This window comes from Nerophis lumbriciformis, linkage group LG02 (assembly GCF_033978685.3).
Source record: "Nerophis lumbriciformis linkage group LG02, RoL_Nlum_v2.1, whole genome shotgun sequence".
Taxonomy (NCBI): Eukaryota; Metazoa; Chordata; class Actinopteri; order Syngnathiformes; family Syngnathidae; genus Nerophis; species Nerophis lumbriciformis.
The window spans coordinates 38,272,074-38,296,653 of record NC_084549.2 but is presented as its reverse complement, the minus strand read 5'-3'; the positions used below and the strand labels follow the sequence as shown (position 1 = coordinate 38,296,653).

Sequence of the window (24,580 nt, the reverse complement as noted above, 5' to 3'; positions counted from 1 at the left end):
TTTTTTTTTTTATTTTTATTTTTTTTTTTTATATTAGGGGTGCAACAATACACTGAATTCACAGTTCGGTTCAATATTCTAGTGTCTTGGTTCAATATTTTTTCTATACAGAAAAGAAAAATATCCATGTCTTTTTTTTTCACAGCTGTCAAACAATTAAGATATTTAATCACAATGATCGTATTTTGTTCATAGTTAACTCAAAATTAATCGCAGATAATCATTCTGTAATTGAAGACTCAACCAGAACATGTTATAAAATAATTTACACAATATTTCAGCCACCTATTTCCGCATCGGGGTGATGTCGGTGTAAATGTGTTGTTGGTTATTAAAAGCATGTTAAAGTTCATCTCCTACTTTTTTTTACTTCTGTGACAATCTTTTTAAGGTTTTTAAATCAATCACAAATATCAAGCAGCTAAAATGCACCAAACATGGATAAGTGTGGAGAGAGTGTTTTGCATTGTTTCCATAATCCCTTGTAATGGATTTAAATGGGTGTCATATTGATTTTTTTATGTTGAGTGGACTTTTTTTTTTATATCGACAAAGTTCAGTGAGCAGGTTGTGTTATGTGTGACCATGTTTGTTGAATTTTTGTATTGGTCGATTATTTGATCTGCACCGTGACTAGGGAAGGTTGTTTGGATTGGTTCATATGAATTAATACTGTACTTTGTCATCTTTTATGTACAATTAAAGACAAAGCTACCATTGTTGGCCAGGAGATGGCAACTTAATGGCAGCAATCAGAACACAGGATATTTACATATAATAAGAATACACTGCTCCCTGACAAATAGATTATTTATCTCGTGCCATGTCACGTTTGGCCCACAGGCCATAGTTTGGATACCCCTGTATTAGAATGTGCGCATGCACTAATCCAGGCACATTTCTTTTTTACATCCTCATCAACGTTGATTTGAGTGCACGTGTTGGAGTGCACTCCCTGTTCACGTCCCTATTTAAATACGCACCTATTCACCTAAGATCCCACATTCTGCCCAAGCAGAATTCACCGACAAGGAGTAGGAGGTGCTTCTTATTGAAGTTACGGCGAGCCAAACGAAAGAGGGTTGAGTGGGATAATGGGAAGTGTGTGAGGCTATCAGTGCTGTGGAGTAAGAGAAGCACCCACAGAAACAACCAATAAATAAGTGGTACTACAACAGGAAGAAGGTGAAGAAGGCGTGGCCAAAACAGACGAGGAGACTGGAGATAAAGGTGATCACTACTTGGTGATCAAGTGATCACTTGGTGATCGTGAGCACTTGAATTGGGGGTTAAATCACCAAAATGATTCCCGAGCGCGGCCACCGCTGCTGCTCACTGCTCCCCTCACCTCCCAGGAGATGAACATGGGGATGGGTCAAATGCAGAGGATAATTTCACCACACCTAGTGTGTGTGTGACAATAATATTTGGTGTGATATTTTTTTATTATTATTTAAACATGCCAGCATATCAAAAATGATATGAAAGACTTTGACTGTTGTTTGATTACTCAATTTATTATTACAACTTATGAGAACTGCCTGCGGTAACAGCCACATGGCACAAAGTCGTGCCATTCCTCCACCGTCTCCGGTGCCATTAATATGCCACAACCACCGGCTGCTGCAGCTGTCCAACCGACTGGTCAAGCTGTGCTGGAGTCACAGGAACGCATGGTGACAGTAATAGGTGGCAAAATGGTGGCCTAGGCTAGATATGAATATGAAGCATTAAATTCATTGGCGAAAAAGGAAATTTTGTGTCCTTGTCTCGATCTTTCACATTGTTGAAATCGTGTGTCGCCAAAGTATTCACAGCCTGTAGAAATGAGCGTACGTGAAGCATGACGTCTGCGTGAGGCAGCGCATTTTCACGTTCAGTTCATTTTTGAAACATCTTAAATGTTTTCGTAAAAAAGGGCACAGGCCAGGTTTTTGTGCACGCTTAAAACACGAGGCCCAAGGTACCGTAAGTTCAGAACTATAAGCCGCTACTTTTTGGAGGCCTAGCTTATAAAATGGTGCATGCAGGGTGAACGTCTACAGTGTTTCCTTCTGTTTAGTCCTTTGAACCGTGTCGTTCTGTCTAATATTCTTTCATAGCGGTTCGACTCGTATTGATTTTTCAATCATCACTCCAAGCAACGTTTGTAAGTTTTACACTATGACAGTTCATACTTACTAAACCGTCCCATGTGGGATGTCTGTAGGAGTGTTTTCATGCATATTTGTATGCGCTATCGTCGTTAGCATTAGCTAATATGCAAACACTGTTACTAGTGTCTGTGTTAGTAATATTAACTTACAACAGCGTTCTGTTTGTATTGTGCCAGTTTCATACGTTCACCAAAATGTCACCCTGGAGTTATTAAGTCTGTTTAGCTGATTGGAGAGCTAGCTTCCACAGCTAGTGAGTCCATGATGATGACTTCTGTTTTGTTGGATCAGCTATTTTGCTGTCGTGTTACAGGCACTATTTGGAAACAATTAAGGTATGTAAATACATATTTACAAAATATTTCTGTGTAAATAACTAATTTTATCACATATATATCTGCGGCTTACAGTCCGGTGCGGCTAATATATGGGAAACTATGTTTTTCTTCTAAAATGTTGTGCTCCTTAGTACGGCAAATGCATACATCCATGCAAAGATGAGTGAGTAATTATACAAACAAGTAATTAACTGACTAATCACAATTAATCCAAATTCTCAAGTGTGATTAATCTGATATAAAAAATTAATTGACGTTGAAATTGAAATTGAAAATTCCTTGAAATTTTTTGATACCACTAATCTAAACATGTATTATCTATCCTCCCCAAAAACGCTGTCCCACTAAAAACAAAAATGTGTTTCTAGTGAAACTGTAATGTAAATGCAAAGTATGAAACTGTCATTTGTTGATCAAACAAAAGTTTAACATTTAGAAAATGTGGCAAAATGCTGCATTTCCGTGGGTTTTGAAAAAATTAAGGTTTAACATAGATTGTGTATTTTTACTTGTATAGCACTTTTCTACCTTCAAAGTACTCAAAGCGCTTTGACCCTACGACCACATTCACCCACTGATGACGCAACATCAGGAACAACTGGGGGCTCAGTATCTTGCTCATGGATACTTCAACATGGTTACAAGGGGTTTGAGGCTCGAACCCACAACCATCAGGTTGGGGGTTAACCACTCGCCAACTGAGCCATGCTGCTCCATGTACTGTAAAAAGTATTCCCATAACACTTTCTGTACCAGGAACGTCAAACTTAATTTTATCGTGGGTCACATTGCAATTATATAAGCCCGCTTCATGATATCATTAAACAATTGCCCCTTCATTTGACTATTATCAATGTTTACCAACAAACGATGAACAACTTTCTTTGGATTCAAAAGTCAACGTGACAAAGCAAATATTCCAGTTTAGCTAGTGTAAAATTTAATTGGAACAGGAAATGACAAAAAAAAAAAAGTTTGGATTTACTTGTTGCAGCAAATAATATTGTGTTAAGAATTGCGTTGGCATGCATTACAGTTTTGAAGATGATGATGATGAAATACCTTACACATCATTTCTAAGCTTTGAACTGTAAGGGAACCGTGCTAACTACTACGTCACACTGATTTATTCTCTATTCTCCCAACTTCCTCTACTGTTTGTCAGTGAAAAAAAATCACTTCCTCATTTTGTGAGGTTTCTATAATTGCCTCACTACGTGTGTATTTTTATATCCACATCCTAAAGCAGGGGTCCCCAAACTTTTTGACTTTTGAAAAAATTTGGCACATTAGGTACATTAAACATATATTTCTTATTGCAAGTGTGTCCTTAAATAAAATAGTGAACATACTTGACAACTTGTCTTTTAGTAGTAAGTAAACAAACAAAGGCTCCTAATTTAGTCTGCTGACGTATGCAAATTTGGGTATTAATCCGATACCAAGTAGTTACAGGATCATACATTGGTCATGTTCAAAGTGTCCAGGGACATATTTCCTGAGTTTAAAAACATAAGATGCATTTTTTTAAAACGAAAGAAGATGTTGTGATGCCAAAAAATATCGATGTAATCATAGTAGTATCGACTAGATACGCTATTGTACTTGGTATCATTACAGTGGATGTCAGGTGTAGATCCACCAGTGGCATTTGTTTACATTTTGACGGCGGTGAGCTACGGTGTGTAGTGAAACATGTTTAGCTATTCCTCGTCCTGCAGGGATGATACTTGTAAGAAATGTACTTTATTTGTCGCCATGGAGGCGAGGATTAGTGATTTAGAGGTCGCTAAAACACTGCCAACAGTGGATGGACGTTAGCCGCTAGCTAGCGAGCCATGTCTTAAAGCGTCTCTTCCTGAGGGCGTTTCATTGTTATAGCTTCATTTTCTATTTTTTTAATTTATTTTTAACTTTGAACTTTTGGACGCAGGGGGCCGGTTTGGGGACCCCTGGTCTAAAGTGTTGTATTTTCTTCAGTTGATGCAGATTGAGGCTCGGTGTCAGTTGATGCAGTTCACTTCCACTTACGTAGACATCAATTAACTGTTCTCCCTCGCTAATAAACACATTATTAATGGGACTGCCTGTAAATGGAGGTTACAAATCTGTACAGTAGGTGGCAGTATGCGTTGCCATCTGTGCATGGTCTGCCAGAGAATAAGAAGTGTTGAGAGTAAACAGAGACCTCTAAAGCAGGGGTCTCCAACTTTCATTGCTGTGAGAACTACTTTGACAAAAATAGAGAAGAGGGGAGCAGTTTGTATGTTATTTACATGACTGGCAACATTTAAATTGTACTTTATTTACGAAGCAGATCTCCACTCAAACAGTGCAGTAGTTGTATTTGTGCTATTTTGTGGACATTTGTCATTAAATGGATGCATAATGTTTGAACTGAACATTTATCAAACTACTAAAACTCAAATATTATTTGACCTTTTGGTCAGCTAATAAAAAAAAGGTATTGAGCTATTAATTGAAGGCCCCTTCTTGAGACAGTGACACGTGACAAATCTACTAAAGAGACTTTTGGAGACTGATATGAAAGCATATATTGCTCTTCTTAACAAGCAACGGGGGCTGCTGTGGGTCTCTCCGCCATCCAAAAGCACTCGCTAACAGCACCATTTTTCTTTGCGATGTTAAAAAAAGTTCAAAAGAAGTGACAAAAGGAAGTATTTTCTTTCGTTAAAAACATATTTGTTTGGCTTTTTGTCCTCTCTACTACAGCGCTCAGTACAATTATGTAAATTAGACTGTGATGTCATCATGTCATCCCTACCAGCCCATCACTGCCACAAATATATTACAGTCCTGTGGGAAACATTGACGCTTGTAAAGCTACAATACAGTACATACTGTATGTCGAAATACGACATGCATGATTGCAGATTTTTCTCATCGACTTCAAGTTGGACCCATGAAGGACTGTGACAGAAAGGGCTTGAAAGTGTAACGTGAAAACGCATTGCATTGTGGGTCTCGCTGTACTCGGAATCGCGTATTCACATGGCAGAATACAAGACTCTGTACTTAAGTTTTTTATTTTTTTATTTTACAAGTTGAAAACATGGCGGGAATGTGCGACATCATTAACTGACACAATCGTGGTCATGATCGCTTCAGGAAAAAAAGGATTTGGTGAGATATTTCTCATTTTCAGCATGAAAGCAAAGCTGAGGGAAGTCAGGTTAGTGAGCGGACAAAGAGACAATGAATAGCCTGAATACCAACCATGAGATGATCAAACATGACTTTTAACGCCATCACCTGCTACATGTAGGTGTGTACACAGGATTTTCACACTGGTAACTTTCAATCAAAGCATGTTTTATTTTACAAGTAGCATTTAGTCATTGAGATCGGCCCCAGTCCACAAAAACATTTCAACATCTCACCCAAGTTAATTGGGCATACATGCACGCACCCGCCCCTCTCCCAATCAACGCCTTCACCACTGCTTAATTCCTCTGGGGTTGTGGATGGCTGAGTAGCGCTTTATAGCGGCAGCCGGCCTCCAGGGCCCCAAATCCCCCCCTCTCTGTTGCGAGTTGTTGTGATTACATGTATCATGTTTATGTGTGCCATGCTATGTGAGGTTTTTTCCTCGGACTCAGTCTGGACCCCTCCTGAGGGTCCAGCCTTAGACTGATATTTTTTTTACTCTTCCCCCTTTCCCAATGTCACCTTTTTCCCACCTTTTTTAAGGAGCGCCGTAAGTGACTGATCCGTAGGCGGTCCCGTCTTGTCCCCTTGTAACGTATGTCTGCTCTTAGTGGGACTGTGCCAAAAATGAAATGTCAGTTCTTATGTGTCTTGTACATGTTAAAACATATAAGCATCTTGAATCTTGAATTAGTAGGATGTTAGCGTTAGCTAAGCCAAGCTAAGCTAGCTGCGGGTTACAAACAACGTACAGTATTTAGGAAAAAAGCAATACCTGTATTCGTAGATCAATAACTGTGATGACTTAAAATATTTCCCACATTAATGCACAGTGTATTTCACACTTAAAATATATTTAGTTTGAAACAAATTCCTCCAGGAGACACCACACAGTGACAAGTGCTGTTGACTTACCTCTGAAAGGATGAGTCTTCACTTTCTGATGTAAAATTCTGAGGTTTTGCACACACTCAAAGTTGGTTTGTCTGTTAGCCTTTACCAACTTAGCATTCCGAAATGTTTCGGCCGTAGCAAAAAACTGACTCATTTGACCAACGAGATACAGGACACGTTCAGCAGGTTACTCAAATGTCGTTTATTGGATCAATTCCACCAATTTTACTTATTTTTCAAGATGGCGAGCATTTAGAACAGGGTCCAGTTTGTTTTGGTACGGTCACATAATGTTTTTCTTTCGTACAATCCATTTTAATATAGTTTGTTGCTCTCACTCACAGTACTGCTGGTTGACTGCAGATACAGTCGTGGTCAAAAGTTTACATACACTTGTAAAGAACATAATGTCATGGCTGTCTTGAGTTTCCAATCATTCCTACAACCTTTGCTTTTTTGTGATAGAGTGATTGGAGCACATACTTGTTGGTCACAAAAACATTCATGAAGTTTGGTTCTTTTATGAATTTATTATGAGTCTACTAAAAATGTGACCAAATCTGCTGGGTCAAAAGTGTACATACAGCAATGTTAATATTTGGTTACATCTCCCTTGGCAAGTTTCACTGCAATAAGGCACTTTTGGTAGCCATCCACAAGCTTCTGATAAGCTTCTGGTTGAATTTTTGACCACTCGTCTTAACAAAATTGGTGCAGTTCAGCTAAATGTGTTGGTTTTCTGACATGGACTTGTTTCTTCAGCATTGTCCACAAGTTAGGACTTTGGGAAGGCCATTCTAAAACCTTAATTCTAGCCTGATTTATAAATAATGATAAATGGGTTATACTTGTATAGCGCTTTTCTACCTTCAAGGTACTCAAAGCGCTTTGACAGTATTTCCACATTCACCCATTCACACACTGATGGCGGGAGCTGCCATGCAAGGCGCTAACCAGCACCCATCAGGAGCAAGGGTGAAGTGTCTTGCCCAAGGACACAACGGACGTGACTAGGATGGTAGAAGGTGGGGATTGAACCCCAGTAACTAGCAACCCTGGTTGCTGGTTAATTTGCTGGCACGGCCACTCTACCAACTTCGCCGTCCCCTTTAGACATTCCTTTACCACTTTTGACGTGTGTTTGGGGTCATTGTCCTGTTGGAACACCCAACTGCGCCCAAGACCCAACCTCCGGGCTGATGATTTTAGGTGGTCCTTAAATATTTGGAGGTAATCTTCCTTTTTCATTGTCCCATTTACTCTCTGTAAAGCACCAGTTTCATTGGCAGCAAAACAGGCCCAGAGCATAATACTATACCACCACCATGCTTGACGGTAGGGATGGCGTTCCTGGGATTAAAGGCCTCACCTTTTCTCCTCCAAACATATTGCTGGGTATTGTGACCAAACAGCTCAATTTTTGTTTCAGCTGACACCACATGGACAAAGATAAGACCTTCTGGAGGAAAGTTCTGTTGTCAGATGAAACAAAAATTTAGCTTTTTGGCCACAATACCCAGCAATATGTTTGGAGGAGAAAAGGTAAGAAAAGAGAAGGAGGTATAGGTAAAGGGGCGGTATAGCTCGTTTGGTAGAGTGGCCGTGCCAGCAACTTGAGGGTTCCAGGTTCGATCCCCGCTTCTCGCCATCCTAGTCACTGCCGTTGTGTCCTTGGGCAAGACACTTTACCCACCTGCTCCCAGTGCCACCCACACTGGTTTAAAAATGTAACTTAGATATTGGGTTTCACTATGTAAAGCACTTTGAGTCACTAGAGAAAAGCGCTATATAATATATATATAAATATAATTCACTTCACTTCACTTTAATCAGTTTAACAGTTTAAGAACAACGTTTCTCAACGAGCTATTGCAAGGAATTCAGGGAGTTCACCATCTACGTTCCGTAATATCATCAAAAGGTTCAGAGAATCTTGAAAAATCACTGCATGTAAGCGGCAAGTCCGAAAACCAACATTGAATGCCTGTGACCTTCGATCCCTCAGGCGGTACTGCATCAAAAAGCGACATGAGTGTGTAAAGGATATCACCACATGGGCTCAGGAACACTTCAGAAAACATCGTCGTTACATCTGTAAGAGCAAGTTTAAACTCTACTATGCAAAACGAAAGTCATTCATCAACAACACCCAGAAATGCCGCCGGCTTTGCTGGGCCCGAGCTCATCTAAGATGGACTGATACAAAGTGGAAAAGTGTTCTGTGGTCCACATTTCAGGGCACATTTCATGTCATACAGAGAAAAAAAATCAGACCATGAAAAAAAATAATGTGTTGACTTCTATGCCAATTGACCAGCATTCTAACAGCTGAGTAGTCATTAAGCTTCATGTGCGTGATACAAAAGAGAAGAAGGCTGCAGCTCGGTAAGAACTTGGGTCTCGTTTGATCAAGCACACACTCTCCTATAAATAATTCAACATAGGAACACTGCACGCGTATCCACTGGAGTGGATTATTTGATATTTGATTTGGTGTCACAAGGCTAAGTCTCATATTATACTGACGCCTTTTTTCCACTGTGATGATCAAGTGTGGGGTCAAAGTGCATTCATTTTGAAAGGAAGGTTCAAGCTTTTTATATTAAGCAATCCATGTAATTCAGGCAAATGATGTGCTAGGAAGGCCCTTCATGTTGCTTATGTTCTGACTCCTTTCTAGCTTCTTTTTTCCTGATGTAGACTTTACATTGACAGCCAGTAATATCCTGTTCTTTAAAGTGGAACCTATTTGCTCTTCTTTATTTAATTCAACACATGAAATACTGTTCATATGAAATGCATGAACCATGCTTTGTGTGTGACTGTGTGTGTGTGTGTGTGTGTGTGTGTGTGTGTGTGTGTGTGTGTGTGTGTGTGTGTGTGTGTGTGTGTGTGTGTGTGTGTGTGTGTGTGTGTGTGTGTGTGTGTGTGTGTGTGTGTGTGTGTGTGTGTGTGTGTGTGTGTGTGTTGATGTTTTATTTTACCGTCAAATTATAACACATTAAAAAACTAAATGAGAGAGTTGGAGCAAGGAATGACGTGCACTCATGAATTATGAACGAAGACTGGAATACATAATTTATTTGGTTTTGTTGCATATTTTATGGTAATAATTTTCCTTTCATTTTCAAACGCCCAAAAGAAATCATGCTTTTTTTGTGTTTTTTCAAATTATTAATTGGTTTCCTTGTGGCATTTCAAACAAATGAGTGCATGTTTCCTCAGCACACAGAAGTCATGCGTCAAAATCATGATTTCTCTTTTAGTGTACTTGATGGTGTTGGGTCATGCAGATATGTAAAATACTCAATCTATATTTACATATTTGACTGCTGTGTTGTGTTGAATTCCCTCAACAATCTGGTTTAAGGATCAAAACACCAACAAAGCATTGATGATTTACAAAGTGAAATGCTGCCATCTCCTGCCTGTTAATAGGCTGACATATTTGTTCTTGTTGGACTTGAGATAATAATCCACATCATATTGACAACTGATATCTTTTGTTTGAACAGAAGCTGTCAGATGGCGACATGAGTAAGTGCAGTCCTCCTCATCAGCAGTAAGTAACACACTTATCTTCCTCTCCCCAGTAAGTCAGTGTCTGATACACATGAAGTGTTTATCATGTTTTGTTTAACCAATACTAGTACCAAATCGGTACTTCAAAAGCAATTCCGGTGCCTGAGCCGGTATTTAAAAAATGGAAAACATAAAAAAAGACCAAAAAACAAAACAGAAAGCCTTTTTTTTTTCCAGAAATATTGTGGAATTACAGTTCATCCTGAAAATATTTACAACGCTTCACTTTGTCCACACTTTATGTTACAGCCTTATTACAAAATAGAATAAATTCATTTTTGTCCTGAAAATTCAACAGACAATACCCCATAATGATAATGTGAAAAGGTTTTGTTTTTTTCACGTCTGATTGTGTTTCCTTGGTTTGTGTTTATTTCCTGTCAGCGCTCTTATTTTAGTTCCTTTTCCTGCTTGTCTCCCTGAGCACTATTTCCCCTGACCTGCCACTGATTGGCAGCCTGGCCACTCCTGTTGTCAATCAGCCGGCTGCTATTTATGCCTGCCTCGCCCTCCAGCCAAACCTTGATGATTGTTTCCTATTATCCTGTTTCCTGTTTTCCTATTTCCTTTTTGACATTTGATCATGTTTGCCTGCGCTACGCCTGCCATCTCTGCATCTTGGCGTTCAAGATTGACAGAATCTGACAGAGAGCACATTTGTTTGTTTTTTTTAAAACTAAACAATCGCATGTACATAAGTATTCACAGCATTTGCTCAATAATTTGTTGACGCACCTTTGGAAGCAATTATAGCCTTAAGTCTTTTTGAATACGATGCCACAAGTTGGCACACCTATCTTTGGGCAGTTTCGCTGATTCTTCGTTGCAGCACCTCTCAAGCCCAATCAGGTTGGATGGGAAGTGTGGGTTTTCATCCTGCCAAAGGTGCATCAACAAAGTATTGAGCAAAGGCTGTGAATATTTATGTACATGGTTTTTTTTATTTTGTTATTTTTAATAAATCTTTAAAAACAAAATTAACTTTTCACATTGTCATTATGGAGTATTGTGTGTAGAATTTTGAATACATATTTTGGAATAAGGCTGACACTAGTGTTGTAACGATACCAATATTTTGGTACCGGTACCGGTACTAAAATTATTTCCATACTTTTTGATACTTTTCTAAATAAAGGGGACCACAAAAAAATTGCATTGTTGGCTTTATTTTAACAAAAAATCTTAGGGTACATTAAACATATGTTTCTTATTGCAGTGAAGTCCTTAAATAAAATAGTGAACATACTAGACAACTTGTCTTTTAGTAGTAAGTAAACAAACAAAGGATCCTAATTAGTCTGCTGACTTATGCAGTAACATATTGTGTCATTTATCATTCTATTTTTTTGTCAACATTATTAAGGACAAGTGGTAGAAAATGGATTATTAATCTACTTGTTCATTTACTGTTAATATCTGCTTACTTTCTCTTTTAAAATGTTCTGTCTACACTTCTGTTAAAATGTAATGATCACATATTCTTCTGTTGTTTGATACTTTACATTAGTTTTGTATGATACCACAAATTTGGGTTTCAATCCGATACCAAGTAGTTACAGGATCATACATTGGTCATATTCAAAGTCCTCATGTGTCCAGGGACATATTTCCTGAGTTTATAAACATAATATAAATTTTTTTTAAACTAAAGAAGATGTTGTGATGCCAAAAAATATCGACGTAATCATAGTAGTATTGACTATATACTGCCTGTACTTGATATCATTTCAGTGGATGTTATGTGTAGATCCACCCATGGCATTTGTTTACATTTTGATGCCGGTGAGCTACAGTGTGTCGTGAAGCATGTTTAGCTATTCCTCGTCCTGCAGGGATGATATTTGTAAGAAACGTACTTTATTTATCGCCATGGAGGCGAGGATTAGTGATTTAGAAGTCGCTAAAACACTGCCGACGGCGGATGGGCGTTAGCTGCTAGCTAGCTAGCCATGTCTTAAAGCACCTCTTCCTGAGGGTGTTTCAGTGTTATAACTTCACCTTTATCTTTAGTTTTTAAGCCAAAATGCGTCCGTTCTCCTTTTTTTGCCTACACACTGTGTCTGCTTGTAAGTACTCCGTGATTGTGTGCCGCCAAACATGCTCGTCTGCTCGTAAAATCAGCAATGTCACGACGTGACTTTGACGCGGGGGTGCGGCACCGGTACGTTTCAGAGACGGTATACTACCGAAAATGATTCATTAGTATCGCGGTACTATACTAATACCAGTATACCGTACAACCCTGGCTGACACATAACAAAATGTGGAAAAAGTGAAGAACTTTAAATACTTTCCAGATGCACTGTGTATACATTCAATGATAACTGAGTATTATATTTGAAAATAAGAACTAAAGTCCACAATATATCATAATTATTGCAGAAATACATAATATAAATAACATGCAAAAAAAAACAACTTGGTTGAATATATTCATAATTCCAGGGGTTTGGCAACGCAACCTCACTTTCCGTAATCGATAAAGAGGAAGTCCTGTCACTGTGTTTAAAACGGAGGGTTCAAAGCACGGCAAAAAAGTGCCAGGTAATAGTCCGGGAATTGCGGTGGTTCTTTTTTTGGTGTGGTTACCACTGTTTGCATTGGCACCGGTGCCATTATGGGACCAGGTGCCCATCCCAATTCCAGAGGGGCTGCTCTGTTGGAGGGGGTTTAGGACAATTTCAAAGGCCACTGTAGGATCATACAGGGCACAGCACCAATGTGATTTGTTTTTGATGGAGCTCAAAATTCCTGGCTGCGCCGCTGCCTCAGGAATTGGGTTTCCTTAACATGTTGAGTTAGCTGGCATTTGTTAAACAATCAATAACTGCACTAATGTGACCCATTCCTGAAATTGTTGGGGTGCGTTGTAACTGAATGTACCTTTTCTGGGGCCCTAACAGGTTCAGGAATGTTCCCAATTTCAAGTCAGGTTTGTTTATTAGCACATTTGAATCAAAACAGACGTTGACGACGGTGCTTAACATAGAGTAAAATATAAAAATAATATTGGGTATGGAATAAATGGCTGAAAAAAACACACAACGTAAATGTATGTTATTTAAAAGCAAAGGAATCGTTATTTGGAGGATGCGCGGCAGTCCCAGCTGCAGACAGCAGAGACGACCACACCCCTTCATGTCCAGACTGGGAATGAAATACGCATGTGCAAACCTGATGCTGTTTACAGAGTAAGATAGTAATATTTTTTCACTAAGTAGAATCACAGCTGACCTGGACATTAGAAAGTTCTCTTGCCGTTCCTCTGGTGCAACACACTCGGTGACAAACATATCCCACCAGGCTGCCGTTCTTCCAGGCCTTATCCAAAACCGTCGCTCAACATTGCTATGTTGCCGTCTGAGATGTGTTGGATCCGAAATAGCTGCAATCGGCAGTTTCCTTCTCTTAAGGTATTGATTTGTGACTTCCAAAAGCGCCTGTACATGTAGAAGAAGGAGAAACACGGGCATGTCTGGATGACTCGCCTCCATCTTTCTAGTGGTTGCCGCCGAGTTCCCGAACGGGTTGTTATGAAGCTGGCTGTGGCGCGTTCTTTCTCATGTCACTTCCTGTGTGGGGCGCGGTCTTTCTGGCGTCACTTCCTCTCTGAACTCAGTTTGTAAACAATCAATGAGTCCATACAAAGCTAAGAGCTGGAGATTCAAGAAATAGACGGCGCACTTACCCGTGTAAAAAATTGTCCGAGGAGGGCAACCTTAAACTGTGATTTAGTGTGGCTGAAACGAGGCGTAGGCTAAATTATTATTCATTTAAGGGGTTAGTGTAGACATAGCCTCAGTCTGCCCAACGTGCTTATAATGTGCTCCACTCAGTCTCCTGTCCCAAGTCTCTAGTTCTTTATGTCAGGTTCATATTGTTATCTCAGTCTCTTTTGTCCTGGGTCTTTCCCGTGGCCTCCTACCGGTCAGACGTGCCTTAAACACCTCCCTCGGGAGGCGTTCGGGTGGCATCCTGACCAGATGCCCAAACCACCTCATCTGGCTCCTCTCGATGTGGAGGAGCAGGGGCTTTACTTTAAGCTCCTCCCGGATGTCAGAGCTTGTCACCCTATCTCTAAGGGAGAACCCCGCCACCCGGCGGAGGAAACTGATTTTCAGCCGCTTGTACCCGTAATCTTGTCCTTTCGGTCATAACCCAAAGCTCATGACCATAGGTGAGGATGGGAACGTAGATCGACCAGTAAATTGAGAGCGTTGCCTTCCGGCTCAGCTCCTTCTTCACCACAACGGATCGATACAGTGTCCGCATTACTGAAGACGCCCCGAACTCCTCCCATGTCCGAGTTTTTTCCTCCGCGATCGCGGAAGCCGCATACCGCTTGGCCTGTCGGTACCTGTCCGCTGCCTCCGGAGTCCTATGAGCCAAAAGAACTCGATAGGACTCTTTCTTCAGCTTGACGGCATCCCTCACCGCCGGTGTCCACCAACGGGTTCTAGGATTACCGCCACGACAGGCCAACTACCTTGCGGCCACAGCTCCAATCAGCCGCCTCGACAATAGAGGTGCGGAACATGGTCCACTCGGACTCAATGTCCAGCACCTCCCTTGTGACATGTTCAAAGTTCATCCGGAGGTGGGAATTGAAAGAGGAGGAGACTCTGTTAATAATCAAAAAATAATAATATAAACTAAGGAAATGGAGTGTGACAAGAATCCAAGAGTGTGTATGGTGTGAGACTATGTGTAGGATTTAATGAGTATGTTACCAGGAATGTTGGGCGAGAGGCGGAAGATCAGGGGGATGTCCGTGAGGCAAGCAGGAAGTCCGGGGGCGAGAGCGGGGGCGAAGCAGGTCCGTGTCCAAGCGGGGGTCGAGGATCGAGGAGGCAGTCTGGGAAGCAGAGAACCAAGAACTGACGAGACGCACAGCTCTTCGACGCAGGAACAAAGGCAGACTGCTGGGAGGACGTCAAGGAAGACACAATGAGACACGGAGGGGACAAACACAAAGAGAGAGAGAGAGAGCAGGGTTGCATAGAGCTAAACGTGGCTTACTGTACGCGAACGGATGGTTACGTTCTGACCAGGAACGCAGGTCTGCATTGGCTTAAGAAGCCCAGCCAGCTCATCACCGACAGGTGCGCTGATTGCATATTGAATGCAGCTGCCGGCTGCCGGCTGCCGGCTGCCGGCTGCGTGACGCGTGCAGGAGAGGAGCGGCTGTGAGCGTGCCCGAAGGTGTGCTCCGTGGGGCTCCTTGAGCAATGGGCATTGGCATGCGCCCGGGCCGTGACATATGCCCAGACAACAATATGTGTGAGACAACTAATAATGTAGAGAAATCATTCTTCAATACCTAGTAATGTGTGATGTTTAATGTAAAACAAATTGCATGAACTTACACTAAGTCTTGTTTTAGCATCTTTAAAAGGAAAGTTTTACATATTGACATAACTTACAGCAAGAGAATCTAAATTAAAACAAGACCTTAAGCAAAAAGGTATAAAATATTTGAATATGTAAATGTGTTTGCATAGGTACGATCCTTCATATTTATATACAATGCTATGCTATATGATCAAAACATTGACATTTTCATTCATAATTAATAAAAATATCAATATGCCATGGGCCAAAAAGTTGGCCCCTATACTGTTTTTGTTGTGTTTCTACTCTCTATTCCTTTTTTTCCTCCATAAGTGTGTCCTGTTACTTGACAACTATATTTCCGTAGTTCCCTCAGCCATTTTGTGCACTGCACATACATCAACCTTGGTTGCACAGAAACTAAGGTAACTCGCAGACTAAAAAAACGGTTTTTTAGCTATGCTGAACTAACCAGATGTCCGTTTATTGGTTTACATGTACACATAATATAGGCTTAAAAGCAGTCCTTTCCTTTTGTAGTTGTTGATTAACTTTGAAAATAAATACGATCCGCAAGGAATTCAGACAAATTATCTTTTCTGATTACATAATTTTGGCCAGATTATTAAAGAAATGTTAGACATATCGTCTATTCAGCAAGATCATTTTATAATTGTGTTGTTGCTGGATGACTTTATAGACTGATTATAACAAATTAAATTGATGCGTTTTGTTGTCTTCTGGTGTTTTTGTTTAAACAGTGTTCATTTTTTTCATTTGGAAATATAATAAAAAAATAATACTTTGTATATATCCGCTGAAGTTTCTGTATATTCCTTCTCGTTTCATGCCCCCCTACCTGCTGAATGTCTATAAAAAAATAAAATAAAATAAATGTTGTCATGTTTATTTGTTCATGACATTTGGGCCAAATTTTATGAGGAAAAGGCGACAACATTACTACCTTTTTTTAATAAACACAAAAGATGGTAGGATAGAGTATTATTGTCATGTGATTATGGTATATAACATGTTAACGTGCAACATGCAGTGACATAAATGCTGCTTTGAAGCAGCTTTTTTTTATGCAGCTCTGAATTGATCCAAAAGTGTGTACCTAATTATGTGACCGGGTGAAAACCGGTTTATGCAGTTTATTTTCCACCTTGTCTAGAAAAAAAAATAGCGCTAATGACTTCAAAGATATATATCTAAACAGTGTACATTTTCAAAGGATAAAAACATACACTTTTGGAAAGGGCGGGGGGGGTTTCATTTGCAATCTGGGAATGCCTCCACAAACTAACATCTTGCAGAGAGAAACAGAAAGTAGGTAATCAAATTGGCACTAAATTTACACTAAAGCATATCCAATACATATCATCTAGACCAGAAGGAAGTGTGGAATGTAAAGAGGAAGTGTAAATGTTGATTAAAATCACCCGTTAATGACCCTATTCACCCATGTGCATAAAAGGGGAACTGTACTTTTTTCAGGTATTTTGCCGTTCACAATCCTGATGTGAGACAAAAACAAACATGTGTATCTCTTTTCTGTGCATTCTAATTAGTGAAAAAACATTAGCAAGAGATGGCTAACAATGCAGGTAATTGGGATACAATCTATTACGCTTATAAAGCCCTCTAAAAAAACATCTAAAAATATCCATCAACATTTCATATACCGGTACATGCTGTAAATATACATGTAATGTAGTAACAGGCACATTCATAGTGTAATATTTACTGTTTTTTTGGTCATTTTAAGCATTGCTGGAACTATTATTTTTGAGCACATTGGTTCCACAGAGATTTTGCAATGTTCACTATTTTCTTAAACAACAACTACTACTAATCATGACAAACTTCATGAGAGACAACGGCGACTACTTTGGGACAAATGACAATCCAGAACCTTTTATTTTTGAGCCTGGACAATGAGAATAAGCTAAACACTTTAGAATCTGAGTGATCAGCAGATCTAACTATAGTGAAACACTAAATGTAGCACTTGTGCTGAATGCTAAACAAGAAACACAAAATACTAACCTAATAAAACAACCACTTACTGTACAATGTCCGCTGTCACTGGGAAGCCGACTGATGGGATGTTTATATCTTTCATCGCAAGACTTGTGCTCCCCGTTTAGATAATGAGTTCATCTTAATCCTCACTCTGTAGGTAAAAATTGCTGGGAGCATACGAACATCTTGTCGTGTCTTTCTAGCAATATCTTTGGGTCTAAGTTGAATTTTATAGTTGACTAACTTCTCAGCTTATGGCTACAACCTTCTGCTCTACAAGTGTGAGGCATGATTTATGGTCTTGTATTAACTTTTACAAACACATGCATGTCGATACCTGCAGTACCCTTTGTAATCAAGGCACCGGGTGACTAAAAATAATTCCTCTGCGTTCGCTCTTATAATAACAATGTTGCTAATACTTGGTTAACATTCCGGCCAGGACATGAGTATTGTAGGCGGTTTTTGGATGTTTTTTAGAGGGACTTATAGGTGAAACACAGGCAGAGTAATCTCACTAGCTACATTGTAAGCTGTCTCGTAAAAGTGTTTTGTTTTTTTTAGAATTTAGATGCACGAAAAAAGAGAAAGATGTGTGTTCTTGTCTCAAATAAGAATTGTGAATGAGAGGCAAAATCCCTCCAAAAAGTGCAGTTCCCCTTTGAATGAAAATAGCTGCACAGGTGCGCGGACTTTGGCGCAGCATTCCTCTTGACTTAAGTCTGTCATTGCACGCCTCCATCCAAGATGCGGATGGGCGGAGCAACGCTTAAATGTAGGCGTTCCCTGTCAAATCTGGCCTTTAAGTATTCTGCAATGGACTTCAATACTTTTGTTCTTATGCGCCTCTGAGGCTGGAAAAAGTCCAGTGCCTCAAAAAGGTTGAACATATTGCACTTAAAATTTGGATGCAGTGTACACCACACGTAAAAAAATTAATCAAAAACCATCAAATCTATTCTGATCGCTTCAATATAGACATCAGGAAAGATAAAAGACCATAATGGCACTCTGGATTAACGTTTACCTGCTGTGATGTACTGTATGTGATGTATGTATCGACACATTACATACAAACATACAATTTCATCTGTACCGTGATCATTGAACTATGTGACTTTTTAATATAATGTTGTGCCTATCAATTGATTTGATGGATTTTTTTTACATTTAATATCATACTGTCAGCTGTCACGCTCCCCTCGCAAGCGCAAACACAAAAACAAATGCCCTCCTTCTTGACTTCACAAACATTTAAACTAAACAGAACATGTACTATCACAAATACATCAGGGTGGTTATAATAACAAGTACATAAAGTTTCATCTAGATATTATTATTTACATCCAGTCAGGAAGAAGAAGCTGTTGTAGTGTGCATACACATACTGAATCATCATGTCTACACACGTTCACGTGACAAGCACTGCCTGGATTGATACAGCCTTTTCAAATTTAAAGTGTAATCTTTTTCATTGAGTTCAATGACATATTCAGGTTTTAAAAAAATATCCACGTTGTACAATTTTCACACAGCCAAGAAAAATGCTTTACGACAAGTTACGCCTTATTGGTAATGAGCCCGCCTTCCTTCACGACTTAAAGGGGTACTGCACTTTTTTTGGAATGTTGCCTATCACTCACAATCGTTATATAAGACAAGAACACATATGTTCTTCTTTTTTATGCATTCTAAATAGTAAATAAATGTGATCAAAAATCTGCTTACAATGGAGCCCATGGGAGTCGCTCAATTCTGTCTATAAAGCCCTTAAACAACTTCCAATCACCTCCATCAAGGTTTATATACCCACTGTAAATTTATAAATAAAGTTGATTTGATTTGATTTGATATGTTATGTAGTAACGGGTACATTCATAATAACATTTAATGATTACGTATTTTGTTCATTTTAAGCATAGGGCGGGACATTCATTTCAAATACGATTCACGACGTTCGCGTTTTCCTTCGACAACATCACTGATTATTACTCATTGCAGACTACATAAGAGCCAAAAAAACATTTTAAAACATCACTTACTGTACAATGTATGCTATCACGGGGATGCCAACTAATGGGATGTTCATATATTCCCGTTCAGACTCATATTCCTCGCAAACAAAAAAGAGGTTGGAACCAAGCATGTCTTTCTCGCCATTTACAAGCTTATTTGGATGTCTAAGTTAACCAATTTGTCGGACTATGTCCTCATCCTTCTACTATCAAGGTGAGAGGAATGATATATGATCTAGAATAAACTTTCACGAGCTCCGAGGTGAAGAAGCAGCTCCCCAGATCATTGTGTCATTATATCAACACAAGCTAGTTAACGCTATGCGATCACAGGGCCGCTAAAATGTGTTTGTTTGCGTTAGCATTTATAATAACAACATCACTGATAATTGGTTAATATTTAGGTCACGAAATACAAATGTAATGTTGTTGGTGGTTTTCGGGTGGTTATTTAGAGTAATTTATGGATTTATGACCTCCAATTGACTCTATTATAAGCAGACTTTATTTATGTTCATTTACAAGTTAGAATGCATTAAAAAAAAAAGATCTGTCTTTTGTCTCTTGTAATGATTGTGAAAGATAGGCAAAATTTAAAAAAAAAAAGCAGTGCAGTTCCCTTTGGGCACTTTTGCTTAAGTCAGGTTGGGCGATTCAGCAGGCTAGATAGGATAATACAAATTAGAAGAACATGCAGGTGCGTAAAAAAAAACACGTAAGTGCAAACAGGAGGGGGATGGGATGGGGTGGGGGTGGGGGTGTTAGGGACATTATTCCGAATTACCTCTTACGTACACTTAGGGATGATGTTCGAAACCGGTTCTCCCGGTTGTTCGATAAGAAAAGAACCGATCCCATGGACTCAAATCCCTTTTTGAGAACCGGTTCCCGTTATCGAGGCCACTATAGTAAAGAAAAAGAGTTGGTTCTTTATTCGAATCCCTGGGAATGAATCCCGTCCCACAGGAAATGACTTAGCTCAGTCTATTGACTGAGCTACGTCATTTCCTGTCATTTCCTGTGATGTCCTGGAAATGACGTAGCTCAGTCTAATGACTGAGCTACATTATTTCCTGTGATGTCACACAAGCAGCAAAAATAATGCACCGGAAAAAACGCCTCAAGGCATGGCTTCATTTTACAAAAAAATACGACGAGGAAACGGTAATATGCAATTATTGCCAGGCTTCGCTCTCATGTAAGGGGGGGAAGTACAACAAGCATGTTCAAATATTTTCAGGCTGCACATAACCTGAACGTTCGAGAACCGTGTCGTGTCTTCGACACGTGGAGAAGCAGCGACATAGATGACGAAGCGCGCCCCTCTCCCTCTGCTTCAAACCTGCAGCCCCAGCTCCAGTGATAGTGGCGGTGAGTAACTAACGATAACTGTTGCCGGTTAATTTCCATATTTGCTCACTTGTAGCCTTTAGGCTAAAATAAGGTTATCTCTTATGTCAACCAGGACTGCAGTAATGTTAGCTAGACTAACGTTACCTAAGCATAGTCAATGGCTAACGGTAACGTTAACGTTAGCCTTTTTGTATGTGTCTGATAACGTTAACGTTATCTTGTAGCCTATACCACTCCAGAGTTTGCAGGTCTGTCTAATAAACTAGTGCTTTCTTTCTTTCTTTAGTTTATTTCATGCATGAACACACTTACAGCATAACATCACAGTTTCATATCATTTCACTTTACATCATGTCCGAAAAGGAGTAGGAAGAAGTAAAGCTTATTTAATCCTACCCCTTTCTCACTTCAGAGCGTTTATATACATCATTTGCTGACCTTTTTATAATAAAATAACATCTGTGAATTAGTATATACAACAGTTGTGTAATATGTAATTAATTAATTCAGTCATTATTAATATACTGAGATGAAGAATATCTTATTTTCAATAAGGTTGAAAGTATTTCTCATAATTCTTCTTTGTACTTTGTAAGCACTATTAATTTGAACAACCTCTTAAAGTGGATCATATCAGTACAATGTTTAACTTCATTACTTAATCCAGTCCATCATTTAATCCAACATACTAATGCTAAAGACTTAAAAACAGACACCCTAGTCTTCACATTCAGCTAATTTCCCCCCTAATTCTATGCTCTGTCTGTCCCTCATTTTCCCTCCAGGACAAGGACGTGCAGTCATTCCTGGAGGAGGCCACACTGATGGACCCCAGAAGGTTTAGATACAGACTGGAGGAGGATATCGTCAAACCTATCTGTGTGTCCAAGCTAGTTCCATGCCAAGTGAACGTGTTTTTTCCACCGTTGGCGACACGATTAGCGAAGAGCGGGTCAGACTTGATCCTGAAAAAGCAGACATGCTAATTTTTTGGAAGAAGAATTGTTGATTGATGACTGTGGTGTTCTTAGTGTCACAGTGTGTGTAGTTAGTATGTTCCAATAGCAGCAGAAGTGCACTTTTTGGAGAGCTGTATTATTTTCAGTTTTGTGCCCAAGGGACTGATTTTATTTAACACTATATTATTATTTATACACCTATAGTGATTACAGAGACAGGTTGTTTTTGTGTTACTGTATATATTTGTTTTTCTGAAAAATCCCACTTAATATACTTTGGGTAACAACAGTCAAATTTTATTTATTTTAGTTTTTTAGGGGGGTAACAGTCAATATGTATTTATCTATTTTATTGTATTTTTTTCTTATAAAATAAAAGTGAGCTTTTGTTAAACCAAATATTGTGTTTTTTTCCATATACAACAACCTATCTGGATTCGATAAGAGAATCGATAAGGAATCGGTTCGATAAGAGGATTCGATAATGGGCTCGAACTCGATAATTTCTTATCAAACATCATCCCTACGTACACTACTGAAATGCTCTCACATAAAGAACTGAAAGGTTTTTCTCTCACACGCACTACTGAACCACTCTCATTCACACTACTGTAATGTTTTTCTCTCACACAGACTACTGAAACACTCTCATACACACTACTGAAATGTTTTACTCTCACACACACTACTGAAACACTCTATACACACTACTGAAACACTCTCATACACACTACTGAAACACTCTCATGCACACTACTGAAATGTTTTTCTTTCACACACACTACTGAAACGCTCTCATACACACTACTGAAACACTCTCATTCACACTACTGAAACACTCTCATACACACTACTGTAATGTTTTTCTCTCACACACACTACTGAAACACTCTCATACACACTACTGAAATGTTTTTCTCTCACACACACACTACTGAAACACTCTCATACACACTACTGAAACACTCTCATACACACTACTGTAATGTATTTCTCTCACACACTACTGAAACACTCTTATACACACTACTGAAATGTTTTTCTCTCACACACACTACTGAAACACTCTCATACACACTACTGAAACACTCTCATATGTACAAATAAATCAATCTTTTTTTTGCTACTTACACATCAATTCACAATACTGATCATTTAAAAGTCTAGTTTTTGTTACACCACAGATATAGAATTTTGTTAAAGTTTGAAAAAAATAATCAACCTTTTAAAAAAAAAAAAGTGGTGCCCCTGTGCGTCATTTATTGCAATAACAGAAAAGTATAAGTGGTTGAAAATGTGGCGATAATAATAACAGACTGCGTCTTAAAATGTTCAAGTCCCGGAAGTGACGTAGTCTACGAGCATGCGTGGACAGATTGTGTTTTCTGGTATCAATCAAGTAGTGTGCTGCAAACTTAGCAAAAGGATATGTACTTCACTGTTTAGAGGAAAATAAAAGGCCATCTAACGACAGTGACTCGAATGGTGCATTTTTCCTCAAAGGTATTTCTACACCAAAGATATTTGAACAATCTGAGAATACATTTCATTAAACATTTTCATATTAAGTATTCACATATTATTTTCGTCATCATTTTTAAACATTTAACAATATATTTAAACAACACTAACAAAAAACAAGAAACGTGAGGAATAACACTAAAAAGTATAAAACAAAAAGGAAATAAAAGAATCATATTACACATTACATATTATTTTTTTCTTTGATGTAATGTTTTTTATAATGTCCCCGAGAGGGACAAGTGGTAGCAAATGGATGGATGGATAATAAAATGAAAAACTATTTGGTTTGCACGACATTACTCTGGGTTTATGAATATGTAATACTTTTAGTAGACACAACAGTTTGACAGCATACTCAAGTTTTTATGACATTTACCTTGTAAGAACAGAACCCTTTCTTTGAACTCAAACAGTATATTGTAAGTACTAAACAGAACAACAGAAAGTTCAGTGCAGAATAATTGTGAGATTGGACATTCATGGTTAATTGATTCTTTTTCAATGTGACAAAAAAGAACATTCTAAAGAAACAGCCTGGATGAATTTAGACAGAAGAGATTTACAAGGGTAACATTTGTGACACGATTGTAACTTTATTTGGGATAAGAAATGTGTTATGTTTAGTCAATTTTTTTTCAAAATGAATATGAGGTAAGACGTTTCTCTGGGATGCAACACTTTTTGGTGGACAAGTTCTAGCAGAATTAATTGTGTTGCTTGTGTGTCATTATTACATTTACGAACTAATACGTTTATTTTTGCAATCATTAAGCTTGGATAAACTTACTCCATCTGTTCATCCCATAGAGAAGACTTTAAGAACTGAAGAAGCTGGACTGAAGAGTGTTTCAGTAGTGTTGTGAGAGAAAAACATTTCAGTAGTGTGTGTGAGAGTGTTTCAGTAGTGTGCATGAGAGTGTTTCAGTAGTGTGTGAGAGAAAAATATTTCAGTAGTGTGTATGAGAGTGTTTCAGTAGTGTGAGTGAGAGAAAAACATTTTAGTAGTGTTTATGAGAGTGTTTCAGTAGTGTATATAAGAGTGTTTCAGTAGTGTGTGTGAGAGAAAAACATTTCAGTTGTTTATGTGAGAGCATTTCAGTAGTGTATGTAAGAGGTAATTCTGAATAATGTCCCTAACGGCCCCTCATACTAATAGAGCAGGCTTAATCCAACACAAGCTTGCAACGACCTTGTCACACACTGTTTTCAGGGCATTGAATCAAAGCTCCCCAGAG

General features: G+C 38.9%; 1 protein-coding gene across 1 annotated transcript in view; it reads left to right on the top strand.

Moving 5' to 3' along the window:
* blnk (B cell linker) overlaps window positions 1-24,580 on the top strand; it is a 61,197-nt gene that overhangs the window by 3,550 nt on the left and 33,067 nt on the right. The window contains exon 2 of the mRNA XM_061962459.1: window positions 10,072-10,118. Within this exon, the coding sequence (XP_061818443.1) occupies window positions 10,072-10,118 (47 nt within the window). The remainder of the gene's footprint in view (window positions 1-10,071; window positions 10,119-24,580) is intronic.